General features: G+C 42.9%; 1 protein-coding gene across 4 annotated transcripts in view; it reads right to left on the minus strand.

Moving 5' to 3' along the window:
• Nucleotides 1-26,370, minus strand: part of TAX1BP1 (Tax1 binding protein 1) — a 113,579-nt gene that overhangs the window by 37,165 nt on the left and 50,044 nt on the right. For all 4 annotated transcript variants that reach the window (XM_040433579.1, XM_040433581.1, XM_040433577.1 and 1 more), the window contains exons 6-10: nucleotides 10,134-10,282; nucleotides 9,235-9,325; nucleotides 5,445-5,630; nucleotides 2,271-2,519; nucleotides 751-900 (exon numbers count right to left, since the gene is read on the minus strand). In XM_040433579.1, the coding sequence (XP_040289513.1) occupies nucleotides 751-900; nucleotides 2,271-2,519; nucleotides 5,445-5,630; nucleotides 9,235-9,325; nucleotides 10,134-10,282 (825 nt within the window). The remainder of the gene's footprint in view (nucleotides 1-750; nucleotides 901-2,270; nucleotides 2,520-5,444; nucleotides 5,631-9,234; nucleotides 9,326-10,133; nucleotides 10,283-26,370) is intronic.

A 26,370-nucleotide genomic window follows, 5' to 3' on the forward strand; every position in this document is an offset into this window, starting at 1 on the left:
GGAAGCTTATAGAAAATAATCCCAGCAAACGTGCTTGTTATTTGTAGTATGTTTTGTTCCAAGTACATCATTGGTTTACAGGATGCGTTTCGGCCCGTCCAGCCTTCCTCAACTGCAGTTTGCTGGGATCTCAAAACCGGACAGCACAACGCCGATGTGAAAGTACCCTAAGGAGGAAGGGACTGAAACTCTGCTAGTATTTCTCTAGTACTGCTCTAAATTCACAGTCATTAAAGTGCTTTTCCATCAGCCTAATGATTAAATTATAAAGCAGCCAGATGCACAGGGCCATATAGTATCGAGGCAAATCGCATCCAGGTCCCGCAGTGAAGAGGTCAGTGCCAGCATCCCTGGTCATCTATGGCAGTAAAGGGTTACTGCAGCATACTTGGGTTTGAGTGGCTACTTGCGTCTCCAGGCTGGCAGGGAAGAAATACAGAGGAAAGAGCAGCTGTAACCAGGGCTGCACAGTTCTCTCTCTGATCAGGCAGAGTCATTTAAGAACGCTCAGACCAAGCACCCCTTAGCTCCTGAGCGGTGCGCCATGCTCAGGCCAAGCACCCCATAGCTCCTGAGCGGTGCCGCCACGCTCTCTAGAGGGAAGAGTGGTTTTAGACTCGAGACATTTTGTGCCTCCGACTGCCTGAAATGGAATTCTTTTATTGCTCCTAAAAACCTAATTTCTCCAACAAACACAGAAGGCCTAATTTTACTGATTAGTTATGAAAGACAAGTCACTGGTATACGTACAAGCTGGTCTGTGAGTTTGGATACTTGCTTCTGAAGTTTCTGGCATTCTTTAAATTTATCTTTATAATGGTCGGCTGCCATTTGCAGTCTCAGCTTTAGGTCTTCAACCTCTTTCCGAAGTTCCTGCTCCACTCTACAGCTCTCCGTATCCTAAGGATAAAATGTCATATTTTATCAAGTTTTAAATGAAGCAGGACTGTAGTAATTCTAAGTTCATAAAGATGAGCCAAAGGGTCTTTCTGCCCTGCTTCTCATGACACTTATAGACATGCAATCCCTACTTCAGATTGTACAACCCCCCCAATAGGACACATGGACATCATAAGAGGGGTCTCCCATTTTGGACCCCCCGTTCTACATGCGCCACTTCATATGAGCAGCTCCCATTCTTGTGCTCGAGCCACCCTTCTATTACAAGGACAGCCATTCATCGGAATGGTCCTCATATAATACTCAGCAGCCGTGGCAGGAGAAATCAGCTGACCGCCATGGGGGACACATTTTGAAAGGGGAGATCTCTGAGGAGACAATCTCTAACATAAAGAGTGTAACAATAATATGGGCTTACATTTAAGTAGATAAAAATCTATCAGCAGAATAGCATGCAGTAAGCTAAGAGCCGTTTACCATAGTCCATTCATTTAGAGGGCCCATTTACACTGGCAGGGCGGTCAATCCTGATAGCTGCCCCATAGAAAATGTGTCACTGATCATGTGAAAAACTTTTAAAATGCTTTTTTTTATTAGGTAATCTGTAATTTAAACATAGGTTTTTGGCAGCACACTGCACAGGGATGTGTTGCTGGCAAACAATTCTTCTGTATAAAAAAAGGGATGACTCCTGTAAGTAAATGTAGCTTTTTAGCTACATTTACTTACAGGAGTCATCCCTTTTTTTATACAGATGAATTGAGCCAGTGATTGGGAACTATTGGTTCACTTTTCATCACTGTGCCATTTACCGTCCCAAAGTAAATGGGCCCCAAGTTACAGGCTATCCTAAAAAAAAATCTGCTGAGCAAGTGCATGTCAGGGCCCATTTACATGGCGGATTATTCAGGTCAATGTTTGGAAATGAAACATTCATTACTGATAATTGCCAGCATGTTCAAATGCATTTATATTCATCAACCCTCCCCTTTGTGAGGGGAGGAATGATCGCCACTACAATCATTCATCCCTGTACAGATTCACTGTTTGTCAGCAGCATATCCCTGTTTACACAGGATAAAGTGCTGCCGACAAATAAGAAATTGATGTACCCCCTAAACAATGGATCACCTGACAAATGAGCATTTTGCTGGTTTGCCAAGTTATCGCTGGCGGATTTACACCCGACAATCATTGGGAGAGTGCTCATAGGAACAAGGATACCCATTACTGACCCAACCCTCAGCTCATGAAACGCAGCCTTTAACTTGTATTTTATTCTCAGACATTTCTGTCATTCTGGAGCCTGCGCATTCATACATATTGATATGTATACGTACATTAATTTAGATCATTACTTGCTAGCTTACCTGATCCTTTCTCAAGACTCTGTTAGAGGGTGGTTGTCTATCCTGCAGACTGAGCTCAGCCAATGCAGCGGCAAGTTGCTTCTTAACGCTATCAGTCTCAAGGCGAGATGTATGAAGGTCAGACATAGTTTTATCACGTATATTTACTGCATCACTAAGCTCCCTGGACATTAAGGAAACCTTCTGTCTGCTGGCCTGCTGGTCATCCTCAATCTTACGAAGCTGCTGTTTTAAAAAGCCAATGTCTTCCTGAACAGTACAGAAGAAATATATTAAATCAAGAGGGCTTGCGAAGAGCAGTGACACACCAAGTAACGATACAGCAAGATAAAGGTCACCCAACAGAGGGTGAGCGGACTCTTCCATTAATGGATAATACAATACCGGACCAGGAGTTTTCACTGGCACCTACAATTTGTCACATTTGTGATCACCCATTTGGTAGATGATGCTGTTTACACATCTCTTCATATTACACAAGTTATTTCAGAGTCACATAATTACAAGGTACAACAAAAATATATAACAGCAATGATAGATTAAGCAGCACAATGGCTGGAGTCAAGTAAGGGCTGATTCAGATCTGCATTTAACTTATCCCGCAGGCTGTTCTTGCAAAGGAACAGCCTGCTGGAGTTCATCAGATCCAGCATAGCCCGAGATGGCCGTGCACTGCTGGACCCTTTTGACTATAATGGGACCCGGTGGTGATCCGGTCACTTTCCGGCTTCAGTGTCAGCTTCGGTTGGACTAAAAGTCCTGCCTGTGCGCCTTCTCCTTTGGCTGAAGCTGGCACTTAAGCCAAAAAAAGCAGCCGGATCACCACTAGATCCTATTATAGTTAATGGGGTCCGGGCCGTGCATGGCCATGTCCAGCTATACCAGATGTGGTGAACTCCGGCGGGCTGATTTTCTGGTGGGACAGCCGGCCAGATCGGTTAAACGCAGATATGAAACAGACCATCTAGCAAATCACATTGCACCAGGCAACATAAGCTGCACTTCAAATGAGTAAACCAGTAAAATAACAAAACAGCATTTTAGGTTTTAGGCAGCGAGTGACCAGTCAGCTCTTGAAGTTGATGTGCTGGAATCATGAAAAAGGCGGCTGGCTGGGCGCAAGTGGAGATGAAACACCGCCCCTTGGGCAGATTGAAGACTATTCAAGCAGGTTATAAAACTTCAGTAGTTTATAGGTGGACAGGGGGGATACTTAGATGATTCTAATACACTTTAGAAGACCTGTACTGTCATATATATACCTAAATATGCATATTGGGCCTGTCAGTGTCCCTTTAAAATACAGCTATTTTACTCAGGTTAGGATATATTCACATAGGACTACACTAGGACCGTGACATTTCGGAAATTGTGTGTCTCTAATTTTGATCGGCATTAAATATATATATATATATATATATATATATTATATATATATATACATATACACACACTGCATCTATTATAGAGTATAATAGATGCAGTGGACACAGTTAAGGAGTATACCCAGCAGTGTACTGATATGTGAGGTACGAGGTATAATAAATGCAGTGTGTACAGGTATGTAGTGTATACAGCAGTGTACTGATAGGTGAAGTACGAGGTATAATAGATGCAGTGTGTACAGTTATATAATAGATGCAGTGTGTACAGGTATATAGTATACCCAGCAGTGTACTGATATGTGAGGTACGAGGTATAATAAATGCAGTGTGTACAGGTATGTAGTGTATACAGCAGTGTACTGATAGGTGAAGTATGAGGTATAATAGATGCAGTGTGTACAGTTATATAATAGATGCAGTGTGTACAGGTATATAGTATACCCAGCAGTGTACTGATATGTGAGGTACGAGGTATAATAAATGCAGTGTGTACAGGTATGTAGTGTATACAGCAGTGTACTGATAGGTGAAGTACGAGGTATAATAGATGCAGTGTGTACAGTTATATAATAGATGCAGTGTGTACAGGTATATAGTATACCCAGCATTGTACTGATATGTGAGGTACGAGGTGGAATGCATGCAGTGTGTACAGGTATATAGTATACCGAGCAGTGTACTGATATGTGAGGTACGAGGTGGAATGCATGCAGTGTGTACAGGTATATAGTATACCCAGCAGTGTACTGATATGAGAGGTACGAGGTATAATAAATGCAGTGTGTACAGGTATGTAGTGTATACAGCAGTGTACTGATAGGTGAAGTACGAGGTATAATAGATGCAGTGTGTACAGTTATATAATAGATGCAGTGTGTACAGGTATATAGTATACCCAGCATTGTACTGATATGTGAGGTACGAGCTGTAATTTATATCTCATACCTCACATATGGGAGGGTCTATGAACGGGGAGTGGGAGGGTCTATGAACGGGGACCCAATTTAGATTCTTGCTATGGGGCCCAGTGACTTCTATGTACGTCCCTGGTGTCAGAAGACACAGGGAATCACAGCTTGGAGACACCACAGGACACTTTCAGAGAGTGGAGTCCATGCCTTGAAAGGCAAAAGCTGATTTGGCCGCACAAAGTGACCTACACAATATTAGTGTGGTTGGAATTACTATGAAATACTATGGCCGATGGGTGTAATTTTACATTGCACAGGCAGCAAGTAACAAGCATGATCTCCTGTCAAGTGCGCAGTGCAGCAAATTTCTTTCGAGTCTGCATATCATCATTCATCTCCTTAAAGTTGTATGTCATTATTCTATAAAACCAAAGTCTGAAATATGGTTTACAGTTTCTGGAAGTTGTCAACGGTTTAAAACACACATCCCGAAAATTGAAAGCTGACTGAGTGACAATAAAGTCAATCATAGTAAAATCTAAAGTTAGATCCACAAAAAGAGAATAACGTTCCAGATTTATTTTGCTTTCTCATTCACATGTCCCATGAATCTTTAGTGTGAATGAGAGTGACGTCATTGGGACAGGCACAATAGGAGTAAACTGTTACACTGGACCAGATCACATTAGGCCCTGTGCAGCCAGTAGCTGTCATAGGCCCCTGTGTGCCACTTACAGTATTCCAGGGTCATTCTTCCCTAGTCACAAGGCATAATGAGGTACATTACAGCCCCACAGAAGGCTATGGGTGCCCTACTACAACTCTCTACCGTCATAATACGGCCATGTCCATGGGGCCCTGCATTTACCAGGTCTCACCTTCTCAGAGGCGGTCTGGAGCAGCTCTGTGTATAGCTTCTCTTTATCAGACAGACACAGCTTCATTTTACTGAGTTCCTCTTTGTAGTGAGTAATCAAGTTCTCTTTACTGGAATCTAAATTCTTTAATGTCTGCACCTCTGTCAGTAGCTTGGTGTTCTCAATTTCTGTATTCTTTAGGTGAACCTATGACAAAAGTCAAAATTTATGTCAATTCATGCAGGATTAGGTCTGTATTACACAAAAGCTAAGTAAACCAAAAAGAGTGAAAGAAGAGAATGTGAGAGAGAAAGAAAAAAAAGGAGAGAGGGAGAGAGAAAAAGCGAGAGGAAAGAGAAGAAAAAGGAGAGGAAAGAGAAAAAAAAATTAGGAAAAAGGAGACAGGAAAATGAGAGAAAATTGAGAAAAAAAATTGAGAATTTAGATAATTGGGAGAAAGAAAATCGAGAGAAAGAGCAAGAAAGAGACCAAGAGAAAAAAATAGGATGAGAAAACGAGAGATAGCAAGAATTGAAAGAAAAAGAGAGAAGCAGGCGAAATAGGGAGAAAGACAAAGACTGAGAAGGGCAGAGAGAAAAGAGAAACCGGACAGAAGAGAGAGGTAAAGAGAAAGAGCGAGTAAGAGAGGGGAGAGAGGAATTTAGTACCAATTTTACACAACTGCTACCTTGTATGCTACCCTAGCTTTATAGGTCACTTGGGCCTCGTTTATTCGGTATATACTACATTACAGGCACATAAGGACCTAACAGGTACATTTTACCCTTCACCCAGTTCATTTCTTTGGTTGTGCATTTTGTCTTCTAAAATAATTCACGTTAAAATATTGTAAAAAATACTCAAAAGTTGGTAGAAGGGATGTACTATATTTCTCATTTAAAAAACAAATGCTAGTAGTACGGTTTTCTTTAAGCCCCCATGGAGGAATAAATACACAACTGCTACATAGGACATGCCAAATATACCATTTCAGGTCACTAAAACGTCTGCCATTTTATCAGGAAGGTGAGGATAGCTGAGGGCACATGCTAGTACGATATGACTACTATCCATCTATCTATAGCCACTGATTGACAGCGTGTTAAATGCGGGACTGTGTAATGGATATACAAATTAATACAAGCAATATGCTCTATTGAACAAAAAAAACTGTAATCAACGGCCACATTATAATTTACTCGTTATGGTTTCCAAGTGAAATTATACATAGTCCTATCCTCCTTTTACGACCTCGCTGCCCCTCCTGTGCTGTCCAGATTATGGCGAGACACCAATCCAAATGTGTATTCTCAAGCAGAAAAGTGATCCCACAAGCAAACAACAACAAAAGAATAAAAATCTCAAGCTTGCCAAGGTTACATAATTCAAGCCATAGTTATTGTTGAGGTTTTCCGCTGAAATTCCTCTTTGGAAGCTAGTTCCACCCCAGGAACATAAAACACTCTCCAACTGTGTGCTTTTCCTAACAAAAGAAACAAGGCCATTGTTCAATTTGCACAAGAAACGATCCAAACCTCGCTGTCTCCAAGGGTAACTTGTTCCATATGTGCCTCTCGCAGTGCGAGGACCTTATTGTTAATTTAAACCTTTCACCCCTTAATTTTAGGTCATGACCTATTGTTTTATAGGTCTCTATTGGAGAAAACATTTTGCAATTTAATAGCAGTTTGATGGCGACCAAACCATAAATGTAGTTTCCTAAAGTGGCCAAAAAACCAAAGTGACATTCTAGTTGACAGCTGTTAATTATTGCCTATGTTAAAAGAACGTATGGATGTGCACGTGTGCGTCTGTGGCCAAGGAAGACACACAATAAAATGCCATTTTTATGTAATAAGGGATGTATTCATAAAAAATGATTTATTATTATATTGAACGTTTAGAATATTTTTTTATTCTTCAACTTTTTTTATGCCAAGTCACATTTGTAGTCGTTTACATAAATCATGTGACTCAATGCCTTCCTATAGACCAGTGGTGGCGAAAGTATAGCACAGGTGTCAGAGGCAGCACTCAGAGCCCTCTCTGTGGGCACCCGCACCCTGGAAAATGCTATGGTGTACCAATATGCCTTAGACTTTTCCTGCTATTCATCAGCGCAGGGCGCTATGAACGACACAGGCAGGGCACTGAATGTAGGCAGGCTATTATAGCTAAATGACGAAGTACATGGAAGATAGACTAATATTGGACTGTAGTATTCAGGTTATATTGCTGTGTTGGCACTTTGTGAAAAATAAGTGGGTTTTGGGTTGCAGTTTGGACACTCGGTCTCTAAACGGTTCACCATCACTGCTATAGATGAATAATGATGCAGCTTTACCCTTAAAGGGATTCTGTCACCTCATTTAAGGTTATAGAGCTGCGGACATGCACGGCTAGATCGCCGCTAGCATGTCCGCAATATACCTGTCCTATAGGGCTGTGTTTTTTTTATTTAGTTTAAAAAATGATTTTAGAGATATGTAAATGAGCCTGGTAAGGAGTCCAAGGGGCTGTACTAACTTTCTTCGTGCCCAGCCACACCCCCTGTGAAGGAGCCCAGCACTGTCTGCATCCTCCAAATCTCCTTCTTTCTTCACAGTTAGATCGCCGTAATCTCGCGATGCGCGAGCTCACGCATGCGCAGTGCCGGTATAGTGTTCCTTCCCTGTGCTGGCATCAGCCTCAGGGAAGTAACTGCGCATCGCGAGATTACGGCGATCTAACTGTGAAGAAAGGAGGAGATTCAGAGGACGCAGGCGGTGCTGGGCTCCTTCATTGGGGGCGTGGCTGGGCTCCAAGAAGGTTAGTACAGCCCCTTGGGCTCCTTACCAGGCTCATTTACATATCTTTAAAATCACTTTTTAAACTAAATAAAAAAACATAGCCCTATAGGACAAGTATATTGCGGACATGCTAGTGGCGATCTAGCCGTGCATGTCCGCAGCTCTATAACCTAAAACGAGGTGACAGAATCCCTTTAAGAGAAGAAAATGGAAATAAAGGATAAAGTATATGTTGATTACAGGCAAGTTTACTCCAGGGTGCCTTCATGTTTATCATCAATTAGTGAGAAAATGAAAAAAATATATATTATTAAATGTATATATATATTGTATATTATGTGTGCGTGTGTAGATAAAACTGCACAACCATGTATAATCAAGTATCTACGTAAGATGGACGACATTTTTAAAATTGCCAGTCAGGAGTTTAAAGGGGTTGTGCAAGAATGGAGGATGGGGGCTTTTGGCAAGAACCCCTTCCACACCCAGCGCTTCCCGACACTTACTCCCTGCTCCTTTTCTCCTTCTCCTCCAGGGTTCCCTCGCTAAAAACATCCAGCCTGACATAATGCAGACAATCACTGGCCTCGGCTGTGACCGGCTCCCCTTACGTCATGAGAAATGGTCACATGACGCAAGGAGATCCGGTCACCACCAAGGCCAGTGACTGGCTGCATCATGTCAAACCAGATGTTTTCAGTGAGGGAGCCCAGCGGAGCATGGCAGACCGGTAAGAGATGGAGCTGGGAGCCAGCGCCAGGAAGCAGGTAAGTTTCCCTTCACGGGTCCAGTCCAAGAAGAGCATATTTGATGCATATAGCACCTGATCACTTGGCATTCTTAATTTACAATCCCTAGAACAGTTTCCCACAACTTTGTGATGCACAACAGGTATGTCATGCACTTAATATGTTCTCTCACATGTGTTGACCGTCCGTGTGTGAACATGCCTTGCGCTGGTCAATGACTTATGTGCATACTGACAAACCATAATGTGGGTGTAAGATCTCACGTCTCCTCACCTTATACAGTTCCTTCTCATCCTTCTCATTCTTTAACTGAAATTCAAATTGCTCTCTCTCCAATTGTATTTTCTTCAGTTTTTCTTTTAGGCTGAAAATGAGAGTAACATTTCTTTACTTTTTATTAAAAACAACACAAAAAAAGGTTAGCTTATGTCAAATGGGCCATCACCTACACACATTCCAGCTAAAAGGGTTATCACATGAATCAGTCTGTAATCAGGATATCAGATGCATAAATTTTTTTTTAAAAAAATTAAAAATAAAAAAAAATGTTGGCGAGTTTCTTTAAAATTTCCATGTCACCATCCATATTTAAAAAAAATAGTATACAATCCTGCAATTTTCACACTGGCCACTAGGCCTAATACCAGGTCATGATTTCCTGTTCTGTACAGGTAACTGTTCAATAGCCATCATTCTTACCACCACAGGCAGAATTAAAATGACAAGTAACACCTCTATATGGATAACACAATCCGCCATACACGTGCCTAGAAAACTCACCCACAGAAATCAATGGTAACAGCTCCTGTATACTTTGTCTATGGTCCATGTACCTGCTCTCAAAAGACAGAAAGTCTTCGGCCTAGTGGCCAGTGTGAAAACTGCAGCAGTTAATGTGGAATTTCAGCTTCGAAAAATCAGTGTCTAGGCAAAAAAAAAAAACGGGGGCCAGCTTCACTGGAAAGGAGCATGGTACATTTGGCAACAAAACTGCACCACAGTTCTGGCATAAAGTTCTGTTTCAAACTAAGCCTACCAATAGCTGGTATAAAGCTAGACAAGAGCATCTATCGCTGCACCAGATGCATCTCCCAGCCTGTTCGGTCACGTCAAGAGACCAGAATTGAGATTATCCATCACATATTACGGTTTTTCAAAAACATACAACTTACCTATCTAATTCAGTTTCCTTTTCAATGGATTTCTGGGTCACAGTTATAAGGTCTTCTTCAAGCTGCAGGATCTTTGAAGACATCTCTTTACATGCTTTCTTCACTTCTTCGCTTTCCGCTTTTAGGATGCCGGAGGCCTGAAGCAAACCCTAGGATTCAAGCAAACATGTGTTATTTACAGACCTAGAAACATTACAGGATAGAGGGCATATGGAGACCACACTCAAACAGATGGCTGTTAGGTCACCACAACTGGCATACATAACCAGTGGTCAAACACAAGTGGACGCACACCGGGCAGCCTGTCCGTCACTGCAGAGAAGGGCAGCCGAGCACTCCCCTCATGGATACACCGAAGTCCATGGTCTTCTTTCAGTGCTGCCATTAGCCAAAAGATATTCAATTCTTTGTACCATTTTGGCTCCTAGGAGTACTAACCTTTAGCTGTAATCTGCACCCTTACATAACAGCAGAATAAACTGACAGATCTGCTTTAACATGGTTACTGTTGAAAGTGCGCTTGCGGTCAATGTCAATAGTCAGTAGTAGTTCAAACAAAAGTGGTAAAGATGTAAAATCAAGATTCTAAGGTGCATAACAATATAAAATAAAGCAACACGGTATAAATAAGAGTTCTACAGAGAAGACGCTGGGGCAGGTTAGCTGCAGAATTCTGGTCTTTATTCCCCACCAGCAAGTAAACTCAATATCAGTTCGGGTCCATTCACATGTCCGCAATTTCATTCTGCATTTTGCAGAACAGAATTGCGGACCCATTCATTTCTATGGGGCAGCACGAGGTGCTGCCCGGATACGGAATTGCGGACCCGCACTTCCGGGTCCGCAATTCCGTTCCCGAAAAAAATAGAACATGTCCTATTCTTGTCTGCAATTGCGGACAGGAATAGGCATATTCTATTAGTGCCTGCAATGTACATTGCCGTGTCCGTGGTTTGCGGATCCGCAAAACACGTTACGGACGTGTGAATGGACCCTTAGTTTGATTGCAATTCTGTCTTCGAGAGAAAAATATAGGTATTAAATAGGCAATATAAAATGGTAAAAAAAATATAAAATAAGCCAGGTGGTTTATATGGTATTAACCCAGCAACGCAGTTAAAGGGGTTCTCCGATTTGGATAATTCATAGCTGTTAGAAGAAATTCTTTACAAAAAGGAGAATACAGACTGCCCGCAAAACACGGATGGCGCGGACAGCCATTGATATAACTGACTATTCTTGTCCGCAAAACGGACAAGAATAGGACAGGCTATATTTTTTTTTGCAGGGCCACGGAAAGGAGCAACGGATGCGGACAGCTGTCCGCATCTTTTGCGGCCCCATTAAAGTAAATGGGTCCGCGTCCAAGCCGCAAAAACTGCGGCTCGGATGCGGACCAAAACAACGGTCGTGTGCATGAGGCCTAAGTGGTACATTTCCCAACAGCACCACCAGAGGGTAAATGAAGTATTACACAGAGCCCACTGAAATCAATGGGTTATTTGTGTAATGCAGGGCAGGACAGGTCCTCCAGAGCAAAAGGCAGTCTTTGTAACCCCAATCTGACCCCGTGATGTGGATCCTGAACAGTGGGCTCCATGTATTAACTCAGCTTTTTCTAGTAGATTTATGAAAATGCATTTTCTAAACTGAACAACCACTAGAAGATGGCATTTACTAATAATCTGCTTCATCACTTGTCTGTAGCGGTGTTATTGGTCTGCAAAACACCATACATGTCTAAGTCCATGCACAGAGCCGCCAATACTCAGGCCAGCTATCTCACATATCGCCTCCTATAAACTGTGGAGAAAAAGCACTTGAACTTGACCCTCCTAGTCTGTGACAACAAAAAACCTGCCAAATAAAGTTTGCATTGTGTTCAGCTGTACAATACTGTTTTAACCGTTCGCGGTCACTGACCTGTGAAAACAATTTTTTTTATGACTTGAAGGTATGATAAGAATAATATAAAATCTGTACCCTCTCCCATCTTCTCACCCCCTATCATTATGAGATACTAAACCATTTTACTGCTAGGAATGCTGAGCAGTAGGTACAGGTTTTATATACATTAGAAAACAAACCCGTATTCCCTTACAATGGGAAGCTGAACAAAACAGACCGCCTTTTATTCTCAGGGCAGATTTAGACACCGGTATAACAATCTTACAGAACAGTATCTTAGCAATACCAGAAATATAAAAGGTTAGAATTAAGGGTACTTTCACACTAGCGTTTTTCTTTTCCGGCATAGAGTTCCGTCCTAGGGGCTCAATACCGGAAAAGAACTGATCAGTTTTATCCTAATGCATTCTAAATGGAGAGCAATCTGTTCAGGATGCATCAGGATGTCTTCACTTCAGTCTTTTTGACTGTTCAGGACGGAAATTTTATCTCCGGCCAAAAAAACGGAAGACGGAATGTCATAGTGCCCGATCAGGCATTCAAAATACCGGAATGCCAGATCCGTCCTTCCAGTCTGCGCATGCGCAGACCGGTAAAAATGTGAAGAAGAAAAATCAAAACTGATCCATTTGTCCGTATGACAAACGGACAGACGGATCCGTTCTTGCAATGCATTTGTAAGACAGATCAGGATCCTGATCAGTCTTAAAACGCCATCAGTTTGCATATGTTTTGTCGGCGACGGAACTGCCTGCCGGATTCCTCTGCCACAAGTGTGAAAGTACCCTAACTACGGTAAATATTTTCAAAGAGGCTTGAATAGACATGGCAAACGGGCTAGTGAATAGTAGAGGAGACTCAATACAACTAAAACTAGAACAGGACCGCTACTCGCTAAGCTAGATTTATTCACAGGATATAGCATATAGTATTTAGCAAGTGGCATGAACGACTAGCTGCTAACCCTCCAGTGACGCTCAACGTCAGTAAACAGCAGTAAAGCCCCAACGTTACGGCTCGTGCACACGTCTGTGTGCCGACCGTGCCCGTATTGCGGTCCTCAATATACGGGCAACGGCTGTGTGCGTACCATATCACGGATACAGACCCATACCAGCAATGAAATAATTTAGGCTGGCATGAATGCACAACACACCAGCAATGAGAGTATAAATGCCACTTTATGACATCTGGGAAGCAATGGCGGCGTAGAAATATACACTGCAGTGATTACTTTGTAAGTATTGAGATGGCGATCTGCAGCCATCCCAGGGGACCGGGTATCTCTCCTCCTCCCTTTATGGGATATAGGAGTGGGCACGTAATGTAAAGACAAGCAGGCTTTATTGTCCCTATAGTATCCGCCTAAAGATCCCCGTTTGATGTGGAGATGACCAATATCTTCTTTACGGCCAACCACTTACTGTGTGGTGTACATGGTGCCCAAATCAAATCTTTTAGTACAGGTTTTAATACGACATCTAGGGGCTCTTTCTGCCAAAAATGAAGTACATAGTACGTGTAAGTACATAGTACGTAATGTTCACTTACTGCTTTCTAACTCCATTTAACGTAACAAAAATCTCCCACTGTATATGTTAGCGGGGTTCTCATATTGAGGCTGAGTGAACAGAACTGATTACTGCTGCACTACTTCCACTGAAGTGAACTGGAGCAGCACTGCAGTTACCAGCTTTGTCCACTACACATCTGACGGAGCTGTGTAGTTCTGGTGCTACTCTGAATCAGAGAGGGGGTGTCAGACCTGGCAGAGGCACCCATCATGGCATCTCTTTAACGGGTAAGCCATGAAAACCTTATGACATTTAAGAGATGCCTGTGACGGATGCCATACAGTGGCATCTGTCACCCATAGGCTACCATGTTAGAAAAACAGCAATGGAAGGCCATGAACATGTATAGTGTGTACTTCAGGAGTTCTTCAAGCATACGCGCTAAATGTAGGCACAAAAACGTGACGTGAACAATTCCTCAGACTACAGATGAGACTTTTATTAGCAGCATAAAGTGAAGATTTCTATAAAAGAAAAATAATAATGGATTATGATAATCTGGAGGAATATATACAGTAATGCTGAGCACTATGGAACTGCTCCTGGGCATAGACCTAGAACTCACCTTCACCCATGAATACTTATGTCGTACATACAAGCGACACACTGGAGTGGTACAGTCATCGTGAGTGAGGGCACACCGCCAAGAAGCCCCATGGTACAAGTGCAGTCTGAGACATGGCACTGGACAGTATCCAAGTCCGCTACTAACTATTCAGCTACTATAAAATATAATGAGGGGCTGTGTTTACCCATTAATTGTAAAATCATGCTCTGAGCTACAGTAATTAAGAAAAGAACTTTTACAAGCACCCCAGGGTCGTAGAGAGACTCGGTAACAAGCCTTCTATCCAAACTTGCTATATTCATTTTTTTCTCTAGGTATTTAAGGACGTTCTCCGCCTAAATTTATTTTTAGAGAATTCTAATTATGGCGAAGGCCAATTACACATAGAAACAAAAAACACACACAACATGCAATTAATGGAGACGTGTGGATTGGGTGTAATTTTGTTGGAGCAGTTACATGGAAGAAAAAAACAAACAAAAAACATTTCAATATTAACCTGCAGCCTAAACGCACGGTGCGGCTGATCAGTATTGTACCAGCACGGGTGCAGGAGAAACCAGCCTCCTGACCGATCTGTGCTTATACACAGCAGCCAATCCCAGGAGGCAGGACTGCAAGTGGGAGGAGGGAGCAGCAGTCTGAACCAATGAGGAGGCAGGACTGCAAGTGGGGGGAGGGAGCAGCAGTCTGAACCAATGAGGAGGCAGGAGGTATGCCTCAGGCTACCTTAGACTTACTGTAGTCTTGAAACCACGGGCGAATCTAAATTCCACTCGGTCACGAGGGGAATAGAGAAAAAAAGAGGGATAGGGGGCGCACAATAGGATAGTACGTTCAACACAAATGTAAATTGATTGAAGGACAAAGGTGCTCACCTTTTTAGGGTTGTGCTAAAGATAGGCACAACACTATTGTAGACTTGTAAAATTATAGACCCTTTTTATCCAGGAATGCAGCCGCAGAAGGAGTTTCTTTGGGATCGGATGCCCAATCCCCTAAAGGATACTTGTAGGGGAGGAGGTTCTGGTCAGGCGCAAAATCACTGGTAGAGCAGGTCTTTAGAGATCAAATCTTCTTTATTTCATGGATACCATATGTACATAAAAACGCGTTTCGAGGCTAATAAAATGATAAAGGGGACATTTTGAGCCCCGAAACGCGTTGTTTTATGTACATATGGTATCTATGAAATCAAGAAGATTTGATCTCTAAAGACAACAACCTCCTCTCCTACTTAGACTCACTGTAGGCACGGCAGCTAAACTGTAGTCACAGGTTAGGCTACTTTCACACTAGCGTTTTTGCTGGATCTGGCAGGGTTCAGCAAAAACGCTTCCGTTACCGATAATACAACCATCTGCATCCGTTATAAACAGATCCGGTTGTATTATCTGTAACATAGCCAAGACGGATCCGTCATGAACTCCATTGAAAGTCAATGGGGGACGGATCCGTTTTCTATTGGGCCAGATTGTGTCAGAGAAAACGGATCCGTCCCCATTGACTTGCATTGTGCGTCACGGGATGGAAAGAAAACCACAGCATGCTGGGGTTTGCTCTCCGGTATGAGAACGTAACGGAATGCATTTTGGAGCACTCCGTTCTGTTCAGCTACGTTTTTTCCCCATTGACAATGAATGAGGACAAAACGGAATTGTTTTTTTTTCCAGTATTGAGACCCTATAACGATTCTCAATGCCGGAAAATAGAAACGCTAGTGTGAAAGTTGCCTTACAGGTCTGTCCTAAAGGAACTGAAAAGCAACCAAGCAGCAAGACCAGAGAAAGACAAACACCAGGTAATCTTCCCCTATGCAGTGAAGGCTAACCTCCAGCACTCCAGCTGTGTTGAAACTACGACTCCCAGCATGCTCCATTCATTTCTATGGAGTTTTACCACAGCTGGAGGTTAGCCATCACAGAGTCCATATCCTGACTGGACAGTCTCTTTAAAAACACATGCAAAACTGAAACAAATCTAAATAAGCCAACCTGCAAATCCGTCCGTCTGGAAAATTTCTAGATGGTGGCAACTCAAGTACTTTTTGTGGTTTCTAAAGCTACTTTCACATCTGTGGCCGGTTGTTCAAGCTGGCAGATCTAGCACACAATGCCGGGAATCGGCCAGACCGATTCACTGCATATTTATCGGGTAGCGGCTGGATCTCTGCCGGCCCCATTATAGTCAGTGGGGTCCAGCAATAGATCTGGAGAACTCAGACAGGTTTTTTTCTACTGGAACAGCCTGCCGGAGTTCTCTGCCGCAGATGTGAAACTAGCCTGAGTATATAGGTATATAATGGGAGGGGGAGAGTAGCCATATGAGATCAGCACTGGCAAGTACAGGCACCAGGCATGGTCACTGAGGTGTCCTGATTTCAAGCCACTTTAATAAACAGAGACCTGGCGGGACACAGCAGATGAGAAATATTCAAGTCAATCACAACAGTGGCCGATTCAAACTGTGGATACGTCCTCAGACCATAGATAATATCACACATTCTCCACCAAAGTTATTCAAAGAGAAAGACAAAAATAATAAACTGAGAGGGCAAATTTCTGGTATTATCAGCAGTATCCGCATGATTCAGCAATCACAATTTCATTCCCACTGTGCCACTTGACTGCCAGAACTTGTTGAGAATGAATTACTAGAAGTTTGAAATGAAGGTCCAGATGGGTGTTACCAGTTGGGGGGTGTCCCTGAATGGTTTCTGTGCAGGGACACACCCTTAACTGGTAACACCCATTAATCTGAATGAAGAGTAAAAAACTTTATAAAAACTTTACACTAAAGCCGTGAAAGAATACAGAACGCAGATTCTTCTAGGAGTACCAACTAGGTCACTTCCGCAGGCAATCTGAATTTATTAACAAGTTCCCACGCCGCAGAGATTTCTGCCACTGAAAATCATGTAAATGGGGTTGTATCTGCTGTTTGTGCACGGATTTCTTCAAGCCCCATTCAGGGAAAATAGGACAGGATATTTTTTTAAAGTCTGTCAAGCGGGTGTATAAGCATTTCACAGGGGAGAAATCTGTCCGCTGACCAAATCAGCAAAGAATCTGCACGAGCGCGTGAAGGCTTGTTGCAGATTTTGCTGTGGATTGGCCACAGGTTTAATCCCGACCTGCAGATTTTCTCCACAGCGCCCACATTGCCGCTACAAAAAATGCTGCACATTTTACATCTGCAACAGGGAGCAACATGGATGGAGACGCACCGCGGGAAATGGGACGACCAGGGCAGGTGGGTTTTTTTTTTATCACTCAAACACCAAGCCTAACCATCCCCAATATATTTTCAGGGCCCCGATGACCCATTTGATATTATAAGGATCCAAGAGGTTACGTGCCTGTGTATATCTAGCGGCACTGGCTCTTGGGATTCCTCGGAGTGTACAGGATCGTTTCTGAAATCCTAAGACGCGAGTTCATTTGGCAGTGCGTGCGATACAAAACAATCTGGCCGCGGTTACCATGCTGAGCTCTGAGAAATACTGAGTCATGGCCGACAGCTTTCCCCCCTGTTAAACACATTAAGGGATGCACTTACATTTCCCCCCCGAGTAAAACACAATCAGGGCACCTCCATTTTAATAATTAACCCCAGCAGTCATCTCTGTGGTGCTCGTGCACGTAATAAACCAGTTCATCTGTCTGTTTTACAGTCAGGCTACGTGTCTCTCCTCAACTTCACAAGTTAAAGGGTTTACTGACATCTGCCATGCAAACCACTCACACGCCAGGTACTGGTTGGTGACACTAGTGACCTCTGCTTTACTGGGAAATCAGATACTCATGTGACTGCAACAGCCCTTCTAAAATATGGAAAGTGCAATGTCCTCGCCGTGAAGAGCCAACCATGTAATAGGCAGAGAACGCAACAATGCGACAGCTCCCGAATCATGGAGTATAAGATGGCAAAGATGGCGTAAATATCTGCGTTTTTCTGTCTGGTATTGAGATTTGTCATAGGATCTCAAAACCGGAGGAACACACTTCAGTTTTGTCCCCATTCATTGTTAATGTTGAAAAAAAACTGAAGTGAACGGAGCAGAGTGCACCAGAATGCTTTCCATTCCGCTGCGTTCCAATGAAGTGCACAAAAATGCGGCAAGCAGCGTTTTTGGGTGCGTCATGGTATACTAATCAAGACGGATCCGGCATGGAACACAATGTAAGTCAATGGTGCCAAATTCATTTTCTCGGACACAAAAAAAAACTAAACGGATTCGGCGCCCATTGACTTACAATGGTTTTAGGGCCAGATCCGTCTTGGTAATTTTAGAGATAATACAACCGGATCAGTTCTGAACAGATGCAGGCGGTTTTATTATATACTGGATGCGTTTTTTTGCTGATCCCCTAATGGATCCAGCAAAAACGCAGATGTGAAAGTAGTCTTATATAGCTTTTATTATGGTTTACTACCTGCACAATAAAAACACATTTTTCTTCTTTACAAAAAGGGGTGTTATTTGACACCAATGGTTTGTTCATACTTTGAGTTTTGTGACATTCTAGTCTTTAAAAAAAATCCTGTAAAAAAAGAAAAAAATTTCTTTTTTATATATATATATATATATATATATATATATATATATATATATATATATATATATATATATATATGAGAGAGAGAGAGAGCGAGTGAGAGAGAGACGGGACGGATCCGTTTTGCAGCCCATAGACTTCTATTATGACGGAATGGCATTCCGTTATGCATTCTGTCATAGAATTGCGTTATGGTCCTTGGTTACGGAATCCATAACACAATTCTGCTTTTACCACCAAACGACCACCACCAAAATATGAAATTTGCTTATATATATATATATATTAGACAGATATATAGATATAAATATATATAATAAGCTAGATCAAATATTTAAAAACAAAGGTGACTTTTGCCTGGATAAAAACTGGTTCATAAAAAATGTTGCACAACATCCTGACCGAGATAAGATCTGGATCTGCGACACTTGGAAATGTTGCAAAAAAGTTGTATCCTATGCCAGACAGCCCCCTGGAGTTTTTATAAAGACTAAGGCCTCTTTCAGACGGGCGTCCCGGATTTGCTCCGGATGTGTCCCGGGTGCGCACACAATTTCAGTCAGTTTTGACTGCAATTGCGTTGTTCAGTTTTTATTGCACGGGTGCAATGCGTTTTGCACGTGCGTGATAGAAAACTGAATGTTGTACCCAGACCCGAACTTCTTCACTGAAGTTTGGGTTAGGTGTTGTGTAGATGTTATTATTTTCCCTTATAACATGGTTACAAGGGAAAATAATAGCATTCCTAATACAGAATGCTCAATTGAGGGTTAAAAAATAATAAAAACAACATTACTCACCTCATCCACTTGATCGCGCAGCCGGGATCCTCTTCTCTGTTCTTCTTGCAGGACCTACATAAGGACCTTTGATGACGTGGTGAGCGCGGTGACGTCAGCGCAGGTCCTGCTGAATATAAAAGGATCTTCTATCTTCATTCAGCAGGACCTGCGCTGACGTCACCGTGCTCACCACGTGGTCATCAAAGGTCCTTTTGCAGGTCCTCAAAGAAGAAGAAAGACGACCATGCAAGCTGTGCGATCAAGTGGATGAGGCGAGTAAAAATTTATTTTATTTTTTTAACCCCTCAAGCAACATTTTACTAAGCATTCTGTATTAAGAATGCTATTATTTTCTTTTATAACCATGTTATAATGAAAAATAATACAGTAAATTGACTTTTATCAATTTACTAACATCATCTGCTAGCAACCATGCGTGAAAATCGCATTGCATCCGCACTTGCTTGTGGATCCTTGCGATTTTCACGCATCCCCATTAATTTCTATGGGGCCTGCGTTGCGTGAAAAACACAGAATATAGAATATGCTGCGATTTTCACGCAACGCACAAGTGATGTGTGAAAATCCCCGCATATCTGCACGGCCCCATTGAAGTGAACGGGTCCGGATTCAGTGCGGGTGCAATGCGTTCACCTCACGCATTGAACCCGTGCGGAATTCTCACCCGTGTGAAAGGGGCCTAAGTCATACAAAACAATGCAGTTGCTCTGAGCACATGAAAACTGTGCACCATTTCATACATTCGGTGCAACTACACAATGCAAAACCAGACTTAAAAGTGACAAGAAAACTATCTCAAATGATAAATGACCCCCCCCCCCCTCCTTGTCCAAATAACGACAATAGTAAGAAAAAACACTGTATCCAAGGATAAAATGAAGGCAAGCCTCCCTCCGCTGACCGGACACAAAGACAAGAGATCTTTCCGTTTAGCACGCATACCGCTCTTAGGCCGCTTGGCTCCCAGACAGCATTAAAAATTATTATTCCCTGTAACTTGATAAAATCTGTTGAACTTGACCCATTTAACGTGTTTTTTTTTTTTTTTTTCTAGTTTGTGAAAGCATTAGGCACAGGAGAGCGCCACTAGAGGGCAACAGAACATTACAAACCGCCCAAGTGATTTACACCTCCCCCTCCTAATAAAATCTGATCTCTACTTCCAAGCACAGCTTACTGCAAATCCGAGGAGCTAAATAGCAGTGCGAGGATTTCATACACACAATTCATTTCATAAAGAGTGTCCACCAAGAAGGAAATAACGTCTGCAACATGTAATCACAAAACCACTAATAAAAGGGCGATGCCGTAACACCCCTAGTAGTCACATCAGAATATAGATGATCGGTATTGGAGGGCAATATTTTATTTCTTATCTTATGGGGGAGAAGACTTGAATCTGAATTGGCTGAACCGCCTGTTTTTCAGGCCCCGCTGTACGTACGAGGGCGCCCACATCTACACTCCTGTCTGTGCCTTGTAATGGTTAACAGGGTTTACCCATTTACTGCCACAAAACACCTCTTATGCCAATAAACGTTGAAGCAAATGCCGTTTCCAGTCCCATCAGTGCAAATTTACCTTTGTATGTTGTTAAACATGAACGGTGCAATAGGAAGGAGAAGCCATTCTGCGGAGCCCTGCCTTATCGGTCCTGACGTCAGCCATGCCATAAATCCGCTTTTAAAGTGTTCGGAGCGGACAGATTACTTTGTTTATTGCACGCTATTCCATTGTAAACCATAGCCAAAATAACAATCGTATGGCGCCCGGCCGAGTATAGGTAAGCTATCAGTCTGCCGCAGCCAATTACGGCTCAGCCGGCCAGCTTCTCCATTGCTTTGCAGCGGGTCTACATCCTGTGGACAGTGTGCACAAATCATTAACCTCTTCCCCACAGTAGCCCTGTTGTGTCATTACCTTTATTAGCACGCTACCGTTTCAGGCACAATGTACACAAGATTCTGCAAGACGCTTTACAGCTGCAGGAACTGACTTTTTCACATTCGGCCATAAAAGTCAGAGCTCATTTATGCCATTGGCGCATGTTACCATTCCCATTAGTTAATTACATAGCATTAACGATTAAAAAGAAACCCAAAAGCCCCTTGTACCCCATCCTAACAAAGCAGAGTTATAGGCTGGACTTGATCCTGTGTCTTTTTTTAATTGACTATGTAACGATTTGCTAGGCAGCAAGTCAGATAGGATTGTGGGTTGCTTAGCAACAAAGGCCGTGGGCAGAAACTATGTAACTATTTGCTAGGGAGCATTTTAAATATGGTTGTGGGTTGCTTAGCAACAAAGGCTGCGGGCAGCAGGTGAACCACCAGATCCCTTTCTCTTGTGGAGATGCAGCATTTAAAAGGGGTTTTCCAAGTGTTTTATGCTCATCAGTGGGGGTCCTACTCCCGGCACTCCCGCTGATCAGCTGTTTGAGGAGGCACCAGCACTCCAGTGAGCGCCGCAGCCACCTCGCAGCTCACCAAGCACCGCACCAGTGGATAGCGGCTGTGTTTGATATTGCAGTTCAGCCCCATTCTTTTGGTCATGTGACCAATGAACGTGACGTCACTGGCCTAGGGTAAGCTGAGAGGAGGCTGTGGCACTCACAGGAGCGCGAGTCTAGAGAGACATGGGCGGTCAACACTGGAGAGAGGCCCAGGGCCTAAACAACTTGCACAATTGAGCATCTGTATTTTATTAACATTTATAAGGGCTCATGCCCCCGAACGTATGTATTTTGCTGTCCGCAAAACATACGGATGGCGTCCGTGTGCAATCCGTATTTTGCGGAACTGAACAGCTGGCCCCTAATAGAACAGTCCTATCCTTTTCCGTTATGCGAACAATAATAGAACATGTTTTATTTTTTTGCGGAACGGGCATGCGGACATACAGAAACGTAATGCTCACGGTTACTTCCGTTTTGTTTTTTTTGTGGACCCATTGAAATGAATGGTTCCGCATACGGTGCACAAAAATAAAAAAAGGAATACGTTCGTGTGCATTAGCTCTAAGGCTGATCTTTCAAAAATTATATCCTGTGTTGCTAAAAATTGTTAAATTACATATTTTGCCAATTAGTTGCTTTTCTCACTCTCAAGTATGGGCCAAACGCACAGTTAGGGATTCATATGCCATTATATCGGCACATTTCTATTGGAATTTCATTCCACACAGTCTGTATAGTTTTTTTTTTTTTTCCTAGTTACAACTGGTGCCCCCCCCCAATGGTTGGGTAACTACAACTCCCAGCTAAAACCACCTGGTGATCCTAGCACCAGTAGTATCGCAGCATGATAAGCCCTTCTGCAGAGCACCGGAGTAATGCTTGAAAGCCTTCCTGCTTGCAGTCTTTTCCCCCATGGGACTACATCTGGAACTAGTTGTGATCCAAGCCTGGTACCAAAATCCTGAAGCTTTCTAATAGTTTTACGACATAAAAGCCAAAGTGGCTGGAGGTTAATAGAATTAACCTGTACTCTGTAAACACACCACTCATGCGCCTTATACTATATAGCTTGTCATCATGTCATTCAGCCCCATTCAGCGCTTCAAAGAAAAGCAGCACACCCTCTGAGAAGGCCCGCCGAGGGATCGGTATCAATCGGCAAAACGCCAAGCCTGTGTATCGATGGATTTATAGACCGTGCATTATTACTTTCCATACTGTTGTACACATCAGGTAGAGCTTATGGACAGTCACTAGGGTGGCGCCTAACCAAATCTCACCGACTTCAAGGAGAATTTCCCTAACAAATGCAGTAATTTGTTTGAGGGAAATCTTGGAACATGGGAAGGGAAATCTGCTTAGAACATTCATACATCAATGTCTCTGGAGGTTGTCACCAGGAGTGATCACCATCTCTGTACGGTGCACCATGCTGGTCTCACATAAGCATGACGAAATGAATAAAATACTGATTAAGGGCTCATGCACACGGCCGAGCCGTTTTTTGAGGTCTGCAAATTGCGGATCCGCAAAAAATGGATGCCGCCCGTGTGCCTTCCGCAATCATAGGACGTCTCATAATTTTTGCGGGGTCACGGAACGGAGCAATGGGTGCAGACAGCACACAGAGTGCTGTCCGCATCTTTTGCGGACCCATTGAAATGAAATACAGTCCGTATACGGAACGCAAAATACTGTCGTGTGCATGAGCCCTAAGGAGGTAAATATTTTTCTGGATTTTAGGCCACTAAACCTATCCCCCAAAAAATAAGGGTAAGCCCAGAGACGGTGGAATTTTTCCCATCACAGATCTTGATGCAAAATCCATGTGTGTTAGGGCCCATTCACATGGTGTAGATCCATTCATTTCAATGGGGCCGCAAAACATGCGGACTGCACACCGAATGCTGACCGCATCCGTACTCCGTGGCCTCGCAAAAAAGATAGAGCATGTCCTATTTTTGTCAACAATTGCAGACAAGAATAGGCATTTCTATCATAGCACTGGCCCTGTGCATTCCGCAAAATGTGTAATACACGAGGGCCAGTACCAGTGTTTTGCGGATCCGCAATTTGCGGCTGTCTGAATGGGCACTTATATGTAGATTTTGCTGAAGATTGTGCTCCAGATTCACAGTGTTTTTCACCCTGAATGGATGTAATCCGCATGCTGCAGACATGAATGAATGCACAGATACCAGTCCACTACATACGGATGGCATAATATGGCGTGGGTTTGCATTGTGGAATCTGCATCAGAGTCTCCTCAGCATGAGATGGTTGCTCACAGGGGGCAAAATGTCAAGCGAAGATATTTAAATTAGTGTATCCTAAAAGATTCTGTGAGATCTATGTATTGAATGTTACAGGTCCGGGGCTAGGGTTGCCTGTGTAGTGCTGAATGTTTTTCGGTTTCAGAAAGCAGGTACGTATGCTTCTCTTTGCAGTTCTGCGCACTCATTCGCAAGTCTTCCTTCCTACTCATTGCGAGGATGTTTGCCAACGCTCCACCCCTTGCAAACGTACACAACCCCTTTAATATGAAAAATAGAAGACAATTTCAAATGTATTTTCTGGATGAGCAAGTCAAGATTTTGGGACAACTATGAGATGCTGCATATTCAGTCAAATACGCATGTACACAGCCCACATTGTATCCAGAGGCTTCTATTTGTGTTAGGTCTTACACAGGGGCGTTCCTAGGTTAAAACATCTGGGGCCTGGGCCCCTGATGTTTTGTTCCAGGACCTGAATGTCCTGCCTGCCAGATAGATACAACTATATTGCCATCCTCAGGACGGCAATACAACTGAATCTAATGCACTGGAAGAGCTGAAGGACCTGTGATGATATCACAGTCCATGTGATCAGTGCTGAAGGCAGTGGTTGAGAAGGACCTGCGATGATGTCACCATCATGTGACCAGTGCAGGAGAGGATGGCTCAGCAGTGAAGAGAAGTCCTGGGAAGAAGCTGTGGTGAGGTCTGCTATATGAGGAGAGGTAAGTGAAGGGAGAGGCAGAGCAATGCTGAGAGTTGTAGTTATTTAACTGGGACTGTATGTTGGGGCAGAAGGGAGGTATGTTATTTACATGGGACTGAATGTTGAGGGGGGTGATGTTATTTACACAGGACTGCATGTTTGGGCAGGACGATGTTATTTACACAGGACTGTGTATTGGAGGTGGCTGGGGAGAGGGTAATGTTATTTACATGGGACTGTATGTTGATGGTGGCTGTGGGAGGGAGTGATGTTATTTACATGGGGCTGTAAGTTGATGGCAGCTGTGGGAGGGAAGTGATGTTATTTACATGGGACTGTATTTTGGAGGGGGCTGTAGATAGAGAGGGATGTTATTTACCTTGCGACTGTATACTGGAGGGGGCTGGAAAGATGGTGTGATGTTATTTACATGGGACTCTACTCTGTGAGCGCTGCGGCGGAAGTGAATGGGGCTGAGTGAGATACCAAGCACAGCAGATATACAATGTATGGCACTCTGCTTGGTAAGCATGGAGAAGGTAGTGGCGCTCATAGGAGTGCAAGTGCCTGCTCAAACAGCTGATCGGTAGGGGTCCTGGGTGTCGGACCCCCACCGATCAGATACTAATGACCTATCCTGAGGTTAGATCATCTTATCAAAATCTCAGAAAAGCTCTTTAAAAACCGCTTCAATGTAAATTTGTACACATGTAAAACTCAGTGGCTTAAAAGGCGATGAATCGGTTAGGTATTCATCTTCAGCATCTAATCGTCTCCTCTACATGGCTACCAGACAGTACAGCCAGTTCAATAACTTTTTTTGGGATCAGGTGTCAGTCAGAACACTGGAATTTCTCATAGAAAGGAACCTCTGATCTTCCTGTTACGGTATTGAATTTCCTTGTAAGAGGTAGATTTATATTTAATATAGGTGTTGTAATTTATTGGATTCATCCACTATATGCTTCATTATTAGAATTATATGTTATGTATAATATGTGTGAAATTATGTTTGTACTGTGATTTTTGAATAAAGATTATAAACTTTTCAAATTTATGGGACGTGTAGTACTCATTTGGTGTGGTTCATAAATCTGATATGCAGATTTGCACGCATTTCAAGAAACTTCAGCCATTTTAGTGAAGTGCAATTTTAAGTTACACAGACAGGCTTTTGTAAAGGAGTCAATCGGACATGATGCAGGGAGAGACATCTGAAGACTGGGTGGTCAGGTTGCTGAGACAACCATGTATGGTACCCGTTCATTAAAATAGGTCTATATATGACTCTTAAGACAATTGCCTTGACAATCCGACCACCCAGCATGCAGTTGCTTGTGTCTCTCACGCCTGATGTTCAAACCCTGGAAAACTTCTTAAAGGGAACC

Source organism: Bufo bufo, chromosome 5, assembly GCF_905171765.1.
Source record: "Bufo bufo chromosome 5, aBufBuf1.1, whole genome shotgun sequence".
Taxonomy (NCBI): Eukaryota; Metazoa; Chordata; class Amphibia; order Anura; family Bufonidae; genus Bufo; species Bufo bufo.